General features: G+C 49.8%; 1 protein-coding gene across 4 annotated transcripts; it reads left to right on the top strand.

The window, feature by feature from the left end:
• Positions 1 to 7,626: 7,626 nt before the first annotated feature.
• Positions 7,627 to 19,444, top strand: DNAL4 (dynein axonemal light chain 4). Of its 4 annotated transcripts, none has more exons than XM_022596952.2 (5): positions 7,627 to 7,732; positions 15,202 to 15,409; positions 16,977 to 17,060; positions 18,303 to 18,401; positions 19,026 to 19,444. In XM_022596952.2, the coding sequence occupies exons 2-5, from the start codon at positions 15,341 to 15,343 to the stop codon at positions 19,044 to 19,046; spliced, it is 273 nt and encodes a 90-aa protein (XP_022452660.1). In that variant the 5' UTR covers positions 7,627 to 7,732; positions 15,202 to 15,340; the 3' UTR covers positions 19,047 to 19,444. The 4 variants fall into 4 exon arrangements, with proteins under 4 accessions (XP_022452660.1, XP_022452657.1, XP_022452659.1 ...); XM_022596949.2 differs by having other exon boundaries at positions 18,502 to 19,444; XM_022596951.2 differs by lacking the exon at positions 19,026 to 19,444 and having other exon boundaries at positions 18,303 to 18,616.
• Positions 19,445 to 20,473: the final 1,029 nt, after the last annotated feature.

Below are 20,473 nucleotides of genomic sequence, written 5' to 3'. Positions count from 1 at the left end.
TATACACACAGGTACGAGTAAAACTGGGGAAATTGGAATAATATCGTATCAATGTCAGTATCTTCGTTGTGATATTGCATTATAGTTTTGCAGGATATTACCATTGGGGGTAACTGGATAAAGGGCACATAAAATCTCTCTATTATTTCTTGCAACTTAATGTGGATTTATAATTATCTCAAAATTAAAAGTCTAATTTTTAAATGATCTCTATAGGAGATTCATAGAGTGGAGTTATAAGACCCAGGCTTGAAAATAATTATGATTAATATAACTAAGAATGTAGATGACAAATAGAATTTCAACAGAGAACTGTAAACTAAAAAAATAATCAAATGAAAATTCTAGAACTGAAAAATACATTAACTGAACTTATGAACTCAATACGTCTAACAGCAGCCCAGACACAGATGGAGAAGGAATTGTGAACTCTATGACCTCAAAAGAAATGATCCTTAAGAAAGACTGAGGGGAAAGAATGAAAGTACAGGAAAAAAAGCATAAGGTTAATATGGATAAACCCACGCACATATGGTCACCTTATCTTTGACAAAAGAGGCAACAATATACAGTGGAGAAAAGACAGCCTCTTCAATAAGTGGTGCTGGGAAAACTGGACAGCTATATGTAAAAGAATGAAAGTAGAACACTTCCTAACACCATACACAAAAATAAACTCAGAATGGATTAAAGACGTAAATGTAAGGCCAGGGACCTCCCTGGTGGTGCAGTGGATAAGAATATGCCTGCCAGTGCAGGGGACAAGGGTTCGATCCCTGGTCTGGGAAGATCCCACATGCCGTGGAGCAACTAAGCCCGTGCGCCACAACTACTGAGCCCACGTGCCTACAGCCTGTGCTCTGCAACAAAGAGAAGCCACTGCAAGGAGAAGCCCGCTCACCGCAACGAAGAGTAGCCCCTGCCCTCTGCAAATACAGAAAGCCCGTGTGCAGCAACAAAGACTCAATGCAGCCAAAAATAAGTAAAATTAAATCTTTTTTAAAAAAGTAAATGTAAGGCTAGACACTATAAAACTCTTAGAGGAAAACATAGGCAGAACACTCTATGACATAAATCACACACAGCAAGATCCTTTTTGACCCACCTCTTAGAGTAATGGAAATAAAAACAAAAATAAACAAATGGGACCTACAGCAAAGGAAACCATAAACAAGACAAAAAGACAACCCTCAGAATGGGAGAAAATATTTGCAAACGAAGCCACTGACAAAGGATTAATCTCAAAATATACAAGCAGCTCATGCAACTCAATATCAAAAAACAAAAAACCCAATTCAAAAATGGGCAGAAGACCTAAATAGACATTTTTCCAAAGAAGACATACAGATTGCCAACAAACACGTGAAAAGATGTTCAACATCGCTAATCATTAGAGAAATGCAAATCAAAACCTCAATGAGGTATCACCTCACACCAGTCACAATGGCCATCATCAAAAAATCTAGAAACAATAAATGCTGGAGAGGGTGTGGAGAAAAGGGAGCCCTCCTGCACTGCTGGTGGGAATGTAAACTGATACAGCCACTATGGAGAACTGTATGGATGTTCCTTAAAAAACTAAAAATAGAACTACCATATGACCCAGCAATCCCACTACTGGGCATGTACCCTGAGAAAACCATAATTCAAAAAGAGACATGTACCACAATGTTCACTACAGCACTATTTACAATAGCCAGGACATGGAAATAACCTAAGTGTCCATCAACAGGTGAATGGATAAAGAAGATGTGGCACATATATACAATGGAATATTACATAGCCATAAAAAGGAATGAAATTGAGTTATTGTAATGAGGTGGATGGACCTAGAGTCTGTCATACAGAGTGAAGTAAGTCAGAAAGAGAAAAACAAATACCTTATGCTGATGCATATACATGGAATCTTAAAAAAAACGGTACTGATGAACCTAGTGGCAGGGCAGGAATAAAGACGCAGACGTAGAGAATGGACTTGAGGACATGGCGGGTAAGGGGAAGCTGAGACGAAGTGAGAGAGTAGCATTGACATATATACACTACCAAATGTAAAGTGGACGGCTAGTGGGAAGCAGCCACATAGCACAGGGAGATCAGCTCGACGCTTTGTGACAACCTAGAGGGGCGGGAGGGTGGGAGGGAGGCTCAAGAGGGAGGGGATATGGGGATATATGTATACATATAGCTGAGTCACTTTGTTTTACATCAGAAACTAACACAACATTGTAAAGCAATTATACTCCAATAAAGATATTTTTTTAAAAAGATTAATATGGGACATAATGAAAAAATCTAACATGTAAGGAGCCCCAGAAATGGAGAGAGCAAATAGGGCAGAAATAATATTTGAATAGACAATGAGAATTTTCCAAAAACCATTGAAAGACATTAAGCCAGAGATTCAAGAGTCTCAGGGAACTTCAAGAATGAGAAGTGCGAACAGAACCATAACTAGGACTCTGATAGTGAAAGAGCTGCAAATCAAAGACAAGGAAAAATTCTTAAATGGTCTCAGAGAGAAAAGATGCATTACCTTCCAAGGATGGATGACCAGAACAACCGCTAACTTCTCAATAGAAGGAATGGAAAAAGGAAGACAATAAAATGACATCTTCAAAGTGCTGAAAGGAAATGACTGCCACCCTAGAACTCTATATTCATTGAAGACCCTTCAGAAATGAGGAGGATGTAAAGATGTTTTCAGACAAAGGAAAAACAGAATAGTTATTACCAAAGTTTTTTGTTACCAACAGAGCTTCTCTTAAAGGACAGACTAAAGGAAATTCTTTAGGGAGAAGGGCAAAAGGTCCTGAAAGGAAGTATGGAAATTCCAGTGAAGAACAAAGGAAAGGGTGAATATGTGGCTAAATCTAACTTAATATTGATTGGAAAAAAATTATGTCTGTGAACTTTGAAATTCATGGCAGCAACAGAATTAAAAAGTGGGAAGAGGTAAAGGCAATTAAAATATTCTAATGTCCCTGCAGGGTCCTGGAAGTAGTAAAAGTATTAATTTTACATTAGAGTTTAACAAGTCTAGGATCGATATTGAATTTTCCTAGGGTAGTCGCTAAAAAGACTGTAAAAGAATATGTAACTAACCAGTTACTACAGGAGAAAGAAATAGAATAATAAAAATCCAAAGAAGGCCAAAAAAGGGGGAAATAAGGAACCCAGAAAGGGAGGGATAAGTAGAAAATAGTGAGGTGATTGATTTAAACCTAAATTTAATGTCAGTGGGTAATTACATTAAATATTAAAAGATACATATTCCAATGAAAATATTAATATTGTTGAACTGGACTTTAAAATAAGTCTGTAGGAAGGTTGAAATTAAAAGGGTAGAAAAATATATACCATGCAAACACTAATTCAAAGAAGGTTGGTGTAGCTATACTTAGTTCAAAGTAGACTTTAAGACAAGAATCACTGCTAGAGATAAAAGACACATTTCATGATGATAAAGAGTCAGTCTCTTAGGAAGATATAACAATTATAAATTTGTATGTGTGTATTAACACAGCATAATTATATAAAGTAAAAATTGATAGAAACAAAGGAAAAGTTGACAAGTCTGTAATTGTAGTGGGATATTTGAACACACCTATCTCAATAATGTATAGGGCTAGCAGAAGAAAAACAATTCAGCATGAGTACAGAACATCTGAACAAAATGATAAACAAAGTTGACCTAACAGAGCAACTACAGAATAGACACTCTTTTCAATTACATGTGAAAATTTTACCCATACTGACTATAGTAAGTAAAATAATGCCCTCCTCCCCCCACCAAAGATGTCTACTTCCTGATCCCCAGGACTTGTGAATATGTTGTCACGTGGCAAAGGGAAATACGGTTGCAGATGGAATTAATGTTGTTAATCAGATGACCATGAGATAAAGAGATTAACTAGGATTATCTGATTGGGCCCAAGGTAATCACAAGGGTCCTTAGATATGAAAGAGGCTGAAGAGTCAGTGTCAGAAGAAGGCAGGAAGTGTTTAGAAACTGAAAAAGGGAAAGAAATAGCCTTCCTTAGAGCCTCAGGAAGGAACGCAGGCCTGGGGATACCTTGATTTTAGGCTGCTGAGACCCATTTCAGACTTCTGACTCCAGAACTGTAAGATAATAAATTTACGTCATTTTAGGTCACTGTCCCTCCAATATCTACTACTTGCAGCTGATGCAGTTGCTAACTGATTCCAGGGTGTCCACCATTAACCACTCCAAACAGCAGGAGCAGTGCATGAAGAGGTGTAGCTAGAATGTAGGTTGAATCCTGGGGACCGACAAGAGCTGAGTCTGAAGAAGTAGGGTAGGATCCTATCCCCCCCATTCATTTATTCATATAGTTATTCATGAAACATTTACAAAGCCCCTACTCTCTGCTGGATCCTGTGTGAAGCACAGAGATGGAGACGTGAATAAGACAAAGTCCTTGCTCTCAAGGAGCTCACAGGGGAAGACGGAGAATTAAACTCAAGTACAAAACAGTGGAGAAGAGCAGTGGCAGGAACATGCACCAGATGAGACGGGAGTACAAAGGACTTTTCTGGTTGTAAGTGGTGGAATCCCAACGTGTGCAAGCTAAGACCAAAAGAGTATGGGCTCCTATAGCCAAAAAAGGAGGGACGGGCAGAGGAAGAATGTGGGCAGAGAGGATGCGTGAGCAAATGCAGGGAGGTGAGGAACAGTGTAGAGTGTGTGGAGAGCCACGAGAGCTGGAGTGGCTGGAACATAAACACAGGGGAAGGAGAGGCAAGGAGATGGAGGTGCCCACGGGCCATGCCACAGGCTTGAATGCCAGGTCGTGGCATCTGGATGTCACTTGGTGGGCGCTGGGGAACTGTGGAGGGAGGGAAGCAGTTGTTAAAGAGAGGAATGCAGTGGTGAAATTTGGGTTTTAGAAGTATCGCATTGACTGTGGTATAGAGGGTGAATTAGAGAAGGGCAAGACTGCGGTCAGGTAGTCCTATTAGGAAGTTATTGGCAATAATACAGGTGGGATCATGGCGCTGTGCACACGAGGAGTGCCATGAAGATGGCCAGAAGGGGCTGTAATCAGGACATAGGAGTTAGAATCAGCAGGCTTGTGATTGATTTGAGGTGGGTGACGGTAGGGGGAAGCGGGAAGGACAAGATTCCCTGATTTCTGATGGAGGCAACTGCAGGTGGTGGTGGTGCCATTTATTGAGACAGGGATGCAAGAGAGCAAGTTGGAGGAAGATGGATTCACTTTGGGACACGGAGTTTGAAGGGTTTGTGGGACATTCTGGTGGAGATGGCCAGGGGGCATTTGGATATTTAGGCCTGTAGCTCCAGTGAGAGGCCTAATCTGGAGAGAGAAACACAGGAGCCATCAGAATCTACAAGGACATTGACAATGGAACCGTGGGAGTGGATGAGATCCCCAAAGGACAGTCCTTAAGGTGGCAATTCTCAACAAGATGTGTGTGGGGTGGCATAACTCCCTGGAAGAGTGTTTGGAATCACCAGAGAGGTTTTCCAAAATACACACGCAAGCCTCAATTCCAGTAAATACTCTAGGCAGCATGACCAAGGGAAACTCTTGCTGATGGGGAGGTGACCTAGGGTAGGAAGGAATTTGAGACCATTGATAAGAGGAGGGTCAAGGTGGGCACAGAGATCAAAGGAAGAAGGAGCCAGAAAGGAAGAGAGTTTTGAGGAGACCCAGGAGAATGAGGTGCCCCAGGTGTTAGGATAGAGCAGTGATTCTCAATGGTGAGTGCGCACCAGGGGTGCTTGTGAAAAATACAGATTACTGCCCTTCACTATTCTGATACTTTCGGGCCTTGGAATCTGCATTGTAAAGAGTTCTGCAGGCACTATCTTTGGGGTGGATAATTTCAGGTAGATGGGTGTAGTCGACAGATTTATGCCAGCAGGGGGATGGGTCCACTAAGATAAAGACTAAAAGGGTCTATTGGATTCTACTCTTCAGGAGGTCACTGGTAACCATGGAAGAGGGAATTTTGGTGGTGTCGTGGGAGTGGAAGCCAGATTGCAGTGGGCTGAAGAATGAATGGGAGGTGAGAAAGAGAAGACAGCAAATATGGACCCCTTTTGGGAGAAGTTTGGATCAGAGGCGGAAGCAAGAGCTTCATCCCCCTCAAAGGCCACCTTCCATCTCTTGGAGAAACTTGGCAAAGAGGATTGAGGAAATCTGGAGGCTGAGTCACACGTCCCGTGGACCCTCAGAACACACCAGGGAGGCAAGTTGGGAATCGGCAAAGGCCTGGCGCACCTCAAGCTTCCAAGTCTCAAAGCTAAACCTGCTGTACCTGCCTTCACCTACCCATTCCAAATCCAGTCCACCATCGTCTCCATCCAAGTGATCTTTCCATAACCCAAATCTGCCCATGTTTCTGCCCTACTTAAAACCCTCCAGCAGCTACTTGCCCCCACTCTCGCCTCACTTCTCTGAACCTGGCGTTCAAAACCCTGCTTCCCTCTGCATCTTCACTCCCACTGTCTTCACCATCCCCCTTCCCACTTGCACCACATTCATCGTCTACCCAGGCCTCATGGAGCCACCAGCAGTTCCCCGGTGAACTGTGTGCACCCTCCTAGCCGCTGGTCATCTTAGACTCAGCCAACTCAAGCACCACCTGTTCCGAGAGCTAGTTCCTCCCTCCTCGGAGAGAACCGGCACCTGGCCCACGCCTCTACCAGAGCACAGGTAGAATGAATTACTCTCTATCTATTTGTTGACATGACTTTCCCCACACTGGACTGTGCATTCTCTGGGACCAAGGCCCTCACCTTACTCCCCTCTGAATCATCAGCACCTGGCCGGGGCTGAGTTCCCAGTAAACGCCAGTGAATGTGAAGTGGGGTTCCACCCTAAGGACCCATCATGATAGGGTAAATGGTTAAAATATGGAGCACCCCACTGACCCTTTGATCCACCAATCAAATAATTGAATCTGCAGGTTCTTCTCCCCTCCCCCCTTTCCCTTCTCCCTAGTTGTACTCATATGTTCAGATTAATTTCTCCTAAGGGAAAGAAGCGGCAGGCTCTGGACAATGGTATCTTTGGGTCAGATGGTACAATGTCTCCCACGGGCTAGGACTAGGCAACTATAAGAGGATGTGCTGCTGTGCAAGAGCCCCTGGGTTCCTTCTCCAGGAACCCAACCTTGATTTTTCCCTTTTCCAAGCTACTTAACCTCTCTGAACCTTAGTTCAGATGGATGTGGTTACGAATACTATTCGAATAGTATTCGTAACCACATCTCATTGTGGTGAGAATCAGGTGCGATACTCATTGTAAAAGCCCTACATAATGCTTCTTGATATTAGGCTTTTGAGATCCCAATAAAGTGGCATCTTAGGGTCACGACACCGACAAATTGCATTTGTTATTTCGAATGACTAAAAGGAACTCCCCAGGCAATACTGCTTTTCAAAGTTTCTCTAAAATGAGAACTTCTTAAGGTGCCCGGCTCCTCAGGCCCACTTAAGACAACTATAAGTGAAGCCCCACCTACCCAACCTCTAAGCCACGCCCCTTTCCGCCAAATCTCTACGTTGTGGGCCCTTCGACATTGATTGACGTTTTTATTGACCAATAAGAAGTAAAAGTTCCGCCAATGTCCGGTGAGGGGGCAAGACTTCCTTGCTGTTGCTAAGACACTCTTGTTTCCCTCCTTGACAACGCTGGCGGGGGTGCGCTCGCTGAGGCCCTGGCTCCGGCCCCCGCGGGAGCAGGTGAGGCCCGGGGGAGCGGTGGGCAGCCGGGCGGGGAGGGCCGGCCCGAAGTGGGGCCGGGAGGCATTGCGGGGCGGGCGGGGCCTCGCCCACCGCGGAGGCCCCACCTCAGCCTCCTGCCTGTTGGTCCCCAGTTCCAGGTCCTCCCAACCCCCATTTTCCTCCACCACCACTTCGGGGACCTGCGAGCTCTGTCGAGACAGTTTCGCCGTCGCGACTCTGCAGGCCGCCCCTCCCTACCCTCCCGAGGTCCCCTCCAGCTTCACGATCCGCCGTCCTCCCTAACCCAACTCCTCCTCGCGCCTTGATCCCCTATCTTTCGCAGGGTAACCCCCTCCTCCCGCGGGTGGGCCGGTGGTCGCCATAGCCTCCCCCCAGACCGCTTGACTTGGGCAGTTGACGACGTGCTGGGACTCGAGGCTGGTCATTTCCCTTTTTGGCCTCAGTTTCCCTATTTGTAAACGGGAAGTTAGGTTGAATGATCTCTAAGGTCTCTTTGACGCTGACGTTCTAAGATGTGATTCTTTGACCCAACTGTAGGCTTCCCTGACGATGTGGTCCTTTCGGGAAGTTTCGGGTGTAGTGAAAAGGACTTGGCAAACCTAATTTGGATTCCCAATTACAGGACCCTAGCAAGTTACCTAATCTCTCTGGAGTCCAGTCTGAGTATATATAGAATTAGGAACCTGCAGCACATCTCCTTTGGGGATTCTGAGGATAATATGAACTTCCTTCCTTTGTCTCTTATTTCCACACATTTTCCCCGTCTGAGAAGTGTCACCAGCTCCCTTATGGTCAGCTGTCATTTCTCCGTTTCTCCTACAAATCCACATCTCTAGCTCTGATCTTTCTCCTGGGCTTCCGTGGTTAGAGAGACTTTGGGAGTGGGGGTTGGAGTAGAGATTGATATATTGATGTGGTGCTTGGCCTTGATGGCTTCCCTCCTGCCCTGATAATCCATTATTCCATGATTCCCGGCTCCTGATGAAACATCTCCATTTGCGTATCTCACCAACAGCTTAAACTCAGGAGTTCAAAAATCAGACCAGCCCGCGTCTTTATCTATCCATCTGTTCTACCTGACTTCCCCTGTTTGTCTCAGTGGCATCACCATCCTCCTGGGGCATCCTCCGTCACTCTGCCACGCCCATCCCACTTAGGCAGTGTCAAGTCTTTGATTGTGTCTCTGCAAGGGTCTCACATTCTCTCTATGCCTAAAGCCACCGTCCTGGTTCAAGTTTTTAATGCCTGTCACCCGGGCCATTGCTGTAGCTTCCTAACTGGTGTTCCTACCTCCAGTCTCTCCTCCTGTTAACCCAGCCCATCAGAATAATTGCCCCAAAACACAACCATGTCACCAGCCCCCAAGACACTTCCAAAGGGCTTCTCTTTCTCCACTAAAAATATCCATACTTCTTCAGCCTGGGTCTTAGGGCCCTGCTGTATATCCACAACCTGACCCCAGTATCCATACTTCTTAAGCCTGGGTCTTAGGGCCCTGCTGTATATCCACAACCTGACCCCAGTCTTTCTTCCCAGCCTACTTTCTCTTTTCTCCCTTGCCAAGTTCTGTCCTCAGGCCAAATTGGACTGTTGGACTTTCCCAGAAAACGCTTTGAGCTTTCTGCTTTACATCACTGTGTTTGTTCATCTCTCTGCCTGGAAGGCCTTTGCTCACCCTGCCCACCCATCAGGATTCCCACTCACCTTTTAAGGTCTGACTCAAATGCTGCCCCTACCACCAAGCTTTTCTTGCTGTCCTCTGGCCGCCTCCAGCATTCTCCTATTTCCTCTATCTTTGCACTTACTTGTGGCACTTACTGCTTTCTGCCATGAACCATAGTTAATTCCTTATGTGTGTGGGTCTGTCATATTGGATTGTATCCTCCTTGAAAGCAGAGACCGTCTCTTGTTTATAGCAGAGTAGTTGAAAAAGCTTAATCCTGAAGTCATATATAGCTGATTGAATCCTAGCTCCTCCGTTTATTAGCCGGGTGGAAAGTCACTTTGCTTTTCTCAGCCTGAGTGTTCATCAGAGAAGTAGGGATAATAGTGCCCATCTGACAGAGTTCTTAGGGGGAGTAAATGAACACCCATCCTGTTGTCTTGTTCAGGGTCAGTGCTTAATAAATGTTATTGAATGGATTTGATAGGTCCTCTCCCTTCCCAGGGGGCAAATGAAATATAATTTAATTACAGTTTAGATATTTGTTGGGCTTCTGCCATGTGTCACACATTGGACTTGGTGCTCTTGGTGTCCAGGAGAACAGAGCAAGTCGTTCAGCCCCAGGTGATTGTCTGGACTCACGAAGCACTGCTGAGTCGTGACTGGTTGTGAGATGTCACCAATAGTTAGCGATTGTGACTGATTTTTTAAAAAAGTAAATCAGGGCTAACTCCAACTCATTTCTGTGATAACGTCATTCTCGGTCCCTTACGTTCAAATCTGTTCTCTTGAGTGGGAAAGGAGGGGGTAGGTGGGAAGGTGGGGGGTGGGAGACTGTGGAATCCGCTGTCTGTAGTGAGCATCTGTTCTCCTGTGGAGCTGATGTCTGTGATAGTTATGGCTTTTTGTTGTACTTTGTATCCTGACAAAAACGTTTGGATTTGGGTATGTCCGTGAGGGTGTACCACATGAGTCAGTGTTGTTTATTGCATCACCTTATACATAAAGAAAATGTCTTGCTCTCTACCTCCTCATCTTTCTCGCTTCCTCTCTCCCTCTTTCTTTCCTTCCCTCCCCCTGGTTTAAGACACATCAGAAGTTTTCACTGGACCTCAGTGAAATGAGAAAAAAGAAGGGTGATGTGAAAAAAAAAAGGCTTTGTGTGCATGAAAGGTAACTCTTTTCTTGAGCAGGACTGTTCTTTATCCTGCGATCGTCTCTTTCTTACTCTTAAAACTTTCTTTTATAGTAGATGATGCATTTTTTAAAATAAATTTATTCATTTATTTATTTATTTACTTTTGGCTGCGTTGGGTCTTTGTTGCTGTGCGCAGGCTTTCTCTAGTTGCGGCGAGCGGGGGCTACTCTTTCTGGCGGTGCACGGGCTTCTCATTGCGGTGGCTTCTCTTGTGGAGCACGGGCTCTAGGCGCGCGGGCTTCAGTAGTTGTGGCGCGCGGGCTTAGTTGCTCCTCGGCATGTGGGATCTTCCCGGACCAGGGATCGAACCCGTGTCCCCTGCACTGGCAGGCAGATTCTTAACCAGTGCGCCACCAGGGAAGTCCCAGGTGCATTTTAAACTGATTGTGGAATCCACATCTTCCATGTTGTTTCCTGACGTCACCACTGACATCTTAGACGAACGCTCTCAAGTCCTTAGGTTCCTTTCTCCTCACCTTACGAGCTTTGCCCTTTGTTTGCCAGAAGGCAGAGGGCGGACGTGTCAGGGAAAGGCAGGAGGATAACCAAGGTGCCGAGTGTGTGTGTAGCCCCGATACGGCTGGAAGTCGGAGGCCTGCCTGGACAGGGGGCTGGACCAGTGGCTGCCGAGGTTTGACATTGTTTGTGTTACTGTCTTGTTTCCTACTTGCTTGTGACAGGAAAGCAAGCACAGAAGGTAGCGTCAGAAGAAGAGACATGGGCTCCGCTCCTGGCTCTGTCATTGCTGGCTGTGTGCCCACAGGCCAGCCCCCAAACCTCTCTGAGCCCCAGTGTCTTGTCTGAGAACTGGGAGCGGGTGCTGCCCTCACAGGTTGTTACGGGATGAAATGAGGCAGTAAGTGTGAAAGCGCGGTGTCACCACACCACAGCCCCCGGCCCAACTGTGTTTACCAGATTTCCTTGTGAGTCCTTCCTGCTTCAGTACTAACAGCACCGGGGGGGACTCGGTGAGTGTTGGTTTGTTTGGCCTAGCATTTAGCTGTTTAGTTGGCTGGGATATGAACAAGGGCATTGCACTTCCCCTTCCTTCCACACCAGTAGCAAGAGCTGACATTTACTGTGAGGCAGAGTCTATTCTTAGGCCCAGTTTCCAGATGAGAAAACCAAGGCCTAGAGATGTAAACACTTACCCGAGACAGACCGAGGTGTGAAGTCAGACCTGCCTGCGGAGCACGATGCCGTGCGCCAAGCGTGTCCTCCCACCTCTCGGATGCTGGAAGGTGGTAAAGGGGTGGCGAGCCGTGGTCCACGAGCCAAGCGTGTTCCAGGCGCTGAGTGGCTTGGGGTGGGCGGTCGGGGTGCTGGCTGACACTTTTGGCCTTATTTCCCAGAATTCATTCAGTTTTCCTTCCTCCTTCCCACATCCCGTAACCCTCTTAAGGATTCTTCCCAAACACTTCAAAAGCAAAATAATAAATAGTGACTGAGGTCATTGCCACAGAAGAACAAGGGGCACAGGCTTTGACAAGAGGATAAGATGGAGAGCCCTGCCTCTGCCTCCTGTTGCCTAGGAGAAGCCTCGCATCAGACATGGGCGAGGCTGTGTAAAGCTCCAGAGGGGCCCTTGGTTAGGGAGGGGAATAAAGGGCAGAGAGGGAGCAAGGCTGCCACTGGCTCTGTGCGCCAGGACAGGCCCCGGGACGGTCAAGCTCTGGTACCCAGGAGATTCAAGTGCCCTGGCCAGGGGCACACTTACATTATTAAAGGGCTCTCTTTTAGACCTGACGCAACTTCTTCCTGGCCTGATCCTGTCAGGCACACACTCATTTGCATGGAAGATTTATAAGGTTATTAAAACCTCTAGTTCTGCTATTTTCGGTAGCATTCTATCGGCAGGGTTTTAAAATCGTGGCTGAATGACTGTAGCTGTACTATAATGATACAGCATCATAAAAAATTCTCCTACCTCTCTGGATTTGGAAACACATCATCTATAACTGTTCCTTTGCATTCTGTGAGTCTCATTCCTTTTGGATCCCCAGGAGTACGTGCAGTGGGTAGGAAAAGTATTTGCAATTGTGGTCCTGAATAAATGTGGTTGAATGATATTGACGAAGTGCTGGCTGATAACATGGTGGCTGTAGGGGCAGTGTGATGCTGAGCGTAGAGAGCTCCGCGATTTCAAAACGCTCACGTGCATCTACCTGGTGCTCTCGACAGCTCTCTGAGAATGAGAAGGTGGGATTATCCCATTTCACGGAGGAAACCAAGACTCAGGAGGTTAAATTACTTGCCCAAGGCTGCAGAGCAAGGAAGAGGGCAGAATTGATTTCAGTTACAGAGCTAGTATTCCAGCCTTAATATTCCGCCTCGTGATCCTGTACTTTCTCTTCTTTACAAGGTGATGTCCCCTCTAAAAAAAATTGTCCCAGTGGCTTTTCCACTTTGTTCCTGAAGAATGGGCTTTGGTAATACCTCTGAAGTCTTGTTTCATCAGGATTCTATGTGTTGAAGCAGAGTCCAGGCAGCGGTCACAGACCCTGACCTCCCCGAGGGCACACGTATGCACAGTTGCCACCGAGCTCCCCTCCACGCTAGCGCTTTTTAGCCCAGAGGATGAATTGGATTGAGTTGAAATATTCAGGTGGAAGGGCCCTACGCAGCTGCTTCAGCATTGTAAGTTGTTCCCACTTGAAAACCTCAGGAGGCAATGGAAGCTTAAAGCCCTTATTCTTTTATCATCAGTGTGGCCCCGCACCTTCCGTCACCCCTTGGTGATGTGGAAGAGGAGGCAATAAAGTGGCCTTTACCGGAGACAGCTGGGGGACAGGGTGCAATGGGACCCTAACATTAACGAGAAAGGACGAAATGGTTCACTGGCTTTTGTGAAATAAGACACTTCAGCAGAGAGTACAATGAGATTGTACTTGGTAATTTGCAGGCTTATATATAGAGACAAACAGAAACTGCTAATATCTGAGTGGTACAAATGCCCAGGACGCTGAGGTACGGGCTGTCTCTCCGCTGGGAAATCAGAACATACCCATGCTGTGGGGCGTGGGGTCGGTGCCAGGCTTCCAGCCCCGCTCGAGGGAGCCGAGCACATGGAGTGGCGCTGAGGACTTCTGCAGCATCAGAGAGTGGGATAAGCTCGAGAGCACAGCCCAGAAAAAGTGCACGGAAAGCTCAAGGCTTGGCCAAACAAGGGTCAAGTTAGCATCGGAACAGCAGACACCGAAAGGGAAGATCAAACGTTCCTCTCACCGCTGGACTCACAGGAGCCGTGCTAGTGGTCACGCCCTAGAGGTCAGGCGTGCGGGCACCCGCTGCGTGTCGTTGCCGTGCGGAGGCCTTGTGAGGAGGGGTTGGGGTGACCGTGCCCAGATCAAACCCCAGCTTTGCCGCTCAGTAGCTGAGCGACCCTCCATTCATGCGGGCCCTAACTCGTGGGGTCGTCGGTGACATGGGGCTGAGTAAACACACGTGGAGCGCTTAGAACAGTGTCTGGCCCACAGGAAAGCCAAGAGACGTCTCTCGTTGTTACCTGCCCGTTAGTTGCCCATTAGTTACTACGCTAGGCATCTTCAGGGTGCGGTGGTCGTGCGCTGAAAGCAAATGTATTTGGAAATGTGAGAAGTGCTGGAATATTATTTGGCTGTGTTTGGCCAATAAGGATGGTTACAAAGGGCTTAACGACATGGCAGTGTGTATTTATTTGTATTAGTAGTACTTCTGAGATTAAAAGTTCTTTGAATTATAGGATAAAGAGAAATACCAGAATTTCCAGCACTGCTTCCAGTCTTTTAGAATCCAGGCCCATCTCTTTAGAAAAAGCCCCATCTGTTTTTCCATAACTAGATTTGGAAAGAAAAAAAAAAAATCTGTACATGTGTATTAGCTTTATAACTTTTCAGTCATATCCTTGTATGCTTCCCCCAGGAGCCAGAGGGAGGGAAGCACAATTTACTGAATGCCTACCATGTGCCTGGCGTACATTGTCTCGTTTGATTCTCATAACAGCCCCATGAGATAGATTGGACTACCTTCACGTTACTGATGAGGTCCAGGCCATGCAGCTAGTGCGCGGTAGGACCGGTACTAATGCCCCAGCCTCCCAACTCCTGGGCCAGCCAGACGGGTGGCCTGAGGGAGTGGATGAGAAGAGCTGGGCTGCCAGGTGTGCCAGGGAGGGCACAGAGCACTGCTGGCCCCCTTCCTCCCACAGAGCAGGGACCTGCGGAAGGAGGCACTTGTTTGCCCATAAACCCAGGGCTGTTGAACGTGACCTGACATCTCACTTCCTAACCACATCTGCTGGGGAGCAAGGACTGCGTACATAGTGGGCATGCAGAGAAGCTACGTTCGTTAATTGCGAGCTCAAGGCTCCACCCTCAGCCTGGCCCGCAGTCAGTATTTGTCTTGATAATGACAGTGTGGGCTTGCAGCATCGTACCAACGTGTTCTTAGCTGGGTCCCAGCATCTCGTGTTGACTCATCCTCCCGTCTGCAGACTTGCTGGCCATTTGGAAAGGATGCAGAGGAGTTGAGATGGGGAGGTGTCAGATTGTTACTGAGACATTTCTAATTTGCGATGTATGGTTTTTAAGCCAACTCGTTTCTCCTGGTTTTTCCTGTTTTCTGCAGCACCCCTTGGGGAAAGACATTTTCTGCTCCCACCAAGCTGACTGGGCCTGCTTCCTGAATCTCCTGGGTGTGTCTTAATTACCAGTCCCAGCACCTCCTGAAAGCCCCACTCTCTCCTCCTGGTCACAGAGGAAGGATCATGGGAGAAACAGAAGGGAAGAAAGATGAGGCTGATTATAAACGACTGCAGACCTTTCCTCTGGTCAGGGTAAGCCCTGGAGGAGGGAGGCAGGTAGCCAGCAGGCCCCACAGAGCCTTAGAGAGAGGCAGGGGGAGCTTGTCCCCTGCAGAATAGCAGTGGGAGGAAGTTAAGAAGGGCTCTGTTGGCCAGATCTAGAGACCGAGGGGTCAACAGTGATTCATCCTTTCATTCATTCATTCACTCGACAATTACTTATTTAGGCCACCTGCTATATATATCGGGCACTGTTCTAGGCACTGTGGATGTAGGAGTGAACAAGACAAAGGCCTGGCCCACATGAAAGAAAGGTTTAAAGAACATAATTTCAGGTAATGAGTGCTATGAAGAAGAATAAAGCAGGTATAAGGGGCTGGCGAATAGAGGATGTCTTCTAGAAAGGTTTCTCTGATCAGAGACCTGAATAAAATTAGGGAGCAAGCCTTGTGAAAGTCTGGGGGAGAACACTCCCCAAGCAGGGGAGGCAGCAGGCACAGAAAGCCTGAGTAAGCCAAGCGTTTGGGAGGAACAGCAAGAAGGCCAGTGTTGCTGGAACAGGTGCTGAGGGGGTGGCAGGACGTGAGTGTCAGCGTGACAGCAGGGCCAGGCCCCAGAGCCCTGGGGGCCACGGTGAGAAACGTGGATTCTATCCTGAGTTCAAAGGGGAACAGTAAAGAGCTTTAAGCAGAGGAGTGGGAGTGCTGTGATCCGTTTTACGTTTAGTATTTCTAAAAGATCACTCTAGCTGTTGGAAGGAGAATGGATTTTAGGGAATCAGGGTGGAAGTGGGGAGACCAGTCAGGGTGCTATTGCAGAGGCCCAGAGAGATGTGGGTGGCCGGGTCCAGGTCACAGAGTAGAGGTGGCAAGACATGGTAGGATTCTGGACAGATCTTGAAGGTAGAGCAATAGAATTCACTGGCGCATTGCATGCTGGGTACGAGGGAAAGCAAGCCAAGGGTGACTGCTAGGGTTTATTTTGTCCTGAGCCTGGGAGAGAAAACTGTGTCGATTACCAAGAGAGGGAAGACGGAGGAATAGGTTTGTGGGAAAAATCAAGAGTTATCTTTCAGACATCTGAGGTTGTCAAGTAGGCAGTTGGACATAGGAATCCGGAGCCCAAAAAAGAAGTTAGAGCCAAGGATGAACATGTGGGAGCCCTCCCCGCATAGAAGATGCATAAATCCATGGAGCGGGGTGGGGTCCCTAGAGAGCAGGTAGCTGGGTGGAGACGAAGCCCAGAAGAGGAGGCACTTGAGCAAAGTGGCCCGAGAAGGAGCGCCCAGAGGGGCCGCACCGTCTCTTCAGGCTTCTGGGCGCGTCAGCTGTGTTCTGAGGCTACTGATAAACCGTTCCCGTGGCTGGCAGGCTCCCGCCTGGGCCAGCCTTCAGCCCGTGCCTGTCGCTGTAACACGTTGGTCGCACAGGGGCCTAGGAGCCCGCGAGGCTTAGCATGATTCCGTCAGGAGATGGGTCATCTCTCTGGGCTGTGCCGGGCAGCTCCCCGGTGTCCGTGCCTTACACTTGGGACGGAGGCCAGCCCAGGAGGCAGGTCACAGGCTGAGGCTCTCTCTGTTTGTCCCCTGCCTTGTCTCCAGCACTCGGACATGCCAGAGGAGATGCGAGTGGAGACCATGGAGCTGTGTGTCACGGCCTGTGAGAAATTCTCCAACAACAACGAGGTATTGCCATCAGTGCAGGCGGCCCCTCGTGTCTTTGGTGACCCCTGTGACCCCAGTCCCCACAGCGAGCCCCAGAGAGTTCTGCTGGGACCAGGCTAGAGCCTTCCTTGGAAGATTCGCACCGTGGGGAAGGCCGGTGAGGGGAGAGACCGGTGCTGTCTCCGGTACCGATCCGATGCTCACGACCAGCCCTAGAGGGAGAAGAGCCAGAGGGCTTTCCGCGACGCCCCTGCCCACGTTCCCCGTCTCAGGCGGGCTGCTGAATAGGGCACCTTTCCCCTTGGCTCCGTCCCCGCGGAGAACAGAGGCCCGCCCAGGCGCTCATTCATGTATCCATTCATCCATGCAAGAAGGATGTTAGACACGTCCCTGTGCCAGGACCGTTCTGGCTGCTGGCGATAACGACAAATCGGCGTCGACACAGGGATGTCACTCATCAACCTGGTGGTGAGCAAGAAAGAAGTCGGTGTCATGGCAGCTTGAGTGATGAGGCCGACCCTGGCTAGTGAGAACCCAGGCTTTGGGCCGGGGAGGCCCACGTGCACATCCCATCTCCAGCCCCCACTAGCTCTTGAACCTTGCACAGGCCATTTCTCATCACCCAGTGGCCTAGCCTATGGCCAGGGGTGAGGGTGCTGCCAGTGCCCAGCAGGCGCCTGAGCACGGGGCTCACCCCGGAAAGGCCGGGCCTCCGCCCCACACCCAGACCTCTTCTCGAAAGAGTGAGCGCGGGAAGGAGGGAGCTGCTGCCGCAGCCGAGGGAGCCAGGCCAGCTTCTGTCCCAGAGCCCACCAGGCCCATGGGGAAAAGCCTTTCTGTTCCCTGAGGGGAAGCCTGACGCCTCGTGGTGGCGGTGGTAGTCCGTGCAGTCCGCGGCGCTCTCCGGGCGCGTGTTTGTTGAGTGCCGAGAACAGCCTTGTGGCCCTGGCACTGGACGCGGGCACTAAGGGCAGAGCCAGAGCTCCAGCCCAGGGCCCTGTGTCAGGCCCGAGGCCGCTCTACCGCCTCGCCAGCGTCTTCTGACTGATGAGGTAGCGTCTGGTTTCCTGTCCCTGTGTAACGGCAGCCCCTGGCAGGAGGGTCCCCGTGCGGAAACCCTGTCCGAAGGTTCCGTAAGCAGAACAGCGATATCAGGCAACAGGCCTTTCTCTTGCCAAGACTTGCGCTTTCCGGAGAGGCGCTGACTCATGCCCACTCTCTCCCCGAAACCTCCCTCTCTGATGAGCATCCTCTTGGTTCCAGAGCGCCGCCAAGATGATCAAAGAGACCATGGACAAGAAGTTCGGCTCCTCCTGGCACGTGGTGATTGGCGAAGGCTTCGGCTTTGAGATCACACATGAGGTGAAGAACCTCCTGTACCTGTACTTCGGGGGGACCCTGGCTGTGTGTGTCTGGAAGTGCTCCTGACACTGTCCCCCACCCCTGCCCCCGTCCCCCACAGGCCTTTTCCTGCTGTTCCTCTGGGATGGGGAGCAGCCCCAGGCAGCTCCTGACTTTCCAAAGGAAAGCGGGCTCTCTTCTGTTGTCCTGGGTACCGTTTCCTGAGCCGCGCCCAGTGTGTGAATTCGTTGACATCTCTGCCCCAGGCTCGCAGCCATCTCACGCTGAGTCCCAGGGTGTGAGGGGGCGGCAGGGGAGGGGTGGGGAGATGTGACAGGGTAGAAGGAGCGGGGGAGGTGGAATTGCTCTCACAGGGACATGCTAGCCCCACCTCTCCGGGTGGCTGCTCACCCCTCACAGCCCGGGAGCCCCTCGCTCCCACCCGCAGCACTGCAGGCAGGTGTCCGCTGTCCTCGTCTTTACGGGCCGTATGCAGATGGCCTCGAGAGGGAGTCTGTCCTCGGGGGTCGCTGGCGCTTCTCTCCTTGTCCTCTGGAGAAGTGGTGACCCCCACCCCACCCCAGAAGCCCCTTTCCCAGCCTGACCCCGGGCTGAACAAGCCACTGCATCTCGTTGGGCCGACAGCTCCACAGCCCTGGGCTTTGACGTGAGGACCAAGCAGCCTGTCGCCCTCCGTCCCCTCCCCGCTCCCCAGCCGCCAGGCTGCGTGAACCTGTTACCTTGCCTCACCCATGCAGTTGGTAACCAGTGGATGAGGGTGTGGGAGCTGTGACTGCGCAGTTTCTCGAAGTGTCACTGACCTCCGGTGAGACGCCTGGGCCAGGAGTGCCCTCGCCGTGAGGCCTGTTTCAGCAGGGAAACCTGGCCTGCCACTTCTCATCAGGGACCGCATGCTGATTTGTACTTCTTATCTCTGCTGGCTTTTCTATATTCTTTTTGAGTGTGGGGAGAAGGGTTTTAGTAGAAGGGCGAATCCTATTTTACACAGCGGTCTAATTTATATGAATGTCTTGGTTTTTACAATTAAAATAACCAAAAACTGACCTTGATCTACAATCTCTTGAGGTTGGAGTGAAGGCAGGCTCAGTATCCTCAGGCTGTGCTGGGTCCCAGGAACTCGGAGAAGCTTCTGGCCGGACCGCAAGGCTGCCGGAAACCCTGTGCTCAGGCACAGCCCCGCGCGCCCGGGCCCTGCCCCCTCCCCGTTCCGTCACGGGCGCGGACTGAGCGCAGTTGGATGGGGCCCCGTGGACGCTGACTGAGACACCCTTGGTGGCCAGACTGAGCCACTATAAAGACGTTTTCGGTCTCACATAATGTAGTTCAGTTCAGAGATGTTTACTCAGCATCACTGAGTGCCAGGCCCCGGGAGTGGGGACACAAAGATGGAGAAGCCACAGACCCTGCCCTCAGTGCGCTCACAGTCTATCGCAGAAGGACACTTGAACCCGATTGTTTCAACTGGATGTGAAAAGTGGTGCAATAAGAGAGAGGACAGGACGTGGTGGGGTGGAGGGAGGCTCCATGCCCAGCCCAGAGAGTGAGGGGGAGCCTCCGGGGTGGGGGTGAGCCCTGAAAGCCAATTCTTGAAGGGAGAGTGGGATTTTCCCCAAGGAGGAGATGCTCCAGGCCAAGGAACGGTGGGGACAAGCGCACAGAGGCGGAAATGGCTTGAGGAGGAGGGGGGGCTGCCCTGCAGGCCCGAGAAGCCCCTTCAGCTCAGGGGCTGGCTCCGGAATCTGAGTCTCACACCCCAAAATGCCGGGTCTGGGCAGAGCTGGGGCAGCCTGTCCTCCCCAGCCCACTGTCCCTGCACTCACGGGGCCTCCTGAGATGGCCCACCTAGGACATTCAGACCTGGCAGTCCTGGCCCCTGGCCCGGTCACAGCCTCCTGAGGCTGAGAGTCCAGTTGTAATGGGATCTGTCAGCAGCTCTGCTGGACGGCATCCTGTCAGTCAGCTAAGCTCTGCCCAGAGACCCGAGCGGCTGAGCTGGGAGGAGAGCACCGTCGGCCCACCCGAGAGCCTCACAAGTGCTCGCTGGGTTGCTGCTGTGCGTGGTGGGGTCCTGA

Source organism: Delphinapterus leucas, chromosome 11 (genome assembly GCF_059928025.1).
Source record: "Delphinapterus leucas isolate spDelLeu-1000000601 "Yukka" chromosome 11, BTC_Dleu_Yukka2, whole genome shotgun sequence".
Classification (NCBI taxonomy): domain Eukaryota; kingdom Metazoa; phylum Chordata; class Mammalia; order Artiodactyla; family Monodontidae; genus Delphinapterus; species Delphinapterus leucas.
This window is presented reverse-complemented; position numbering and strand designations above follow the sequence as displayed.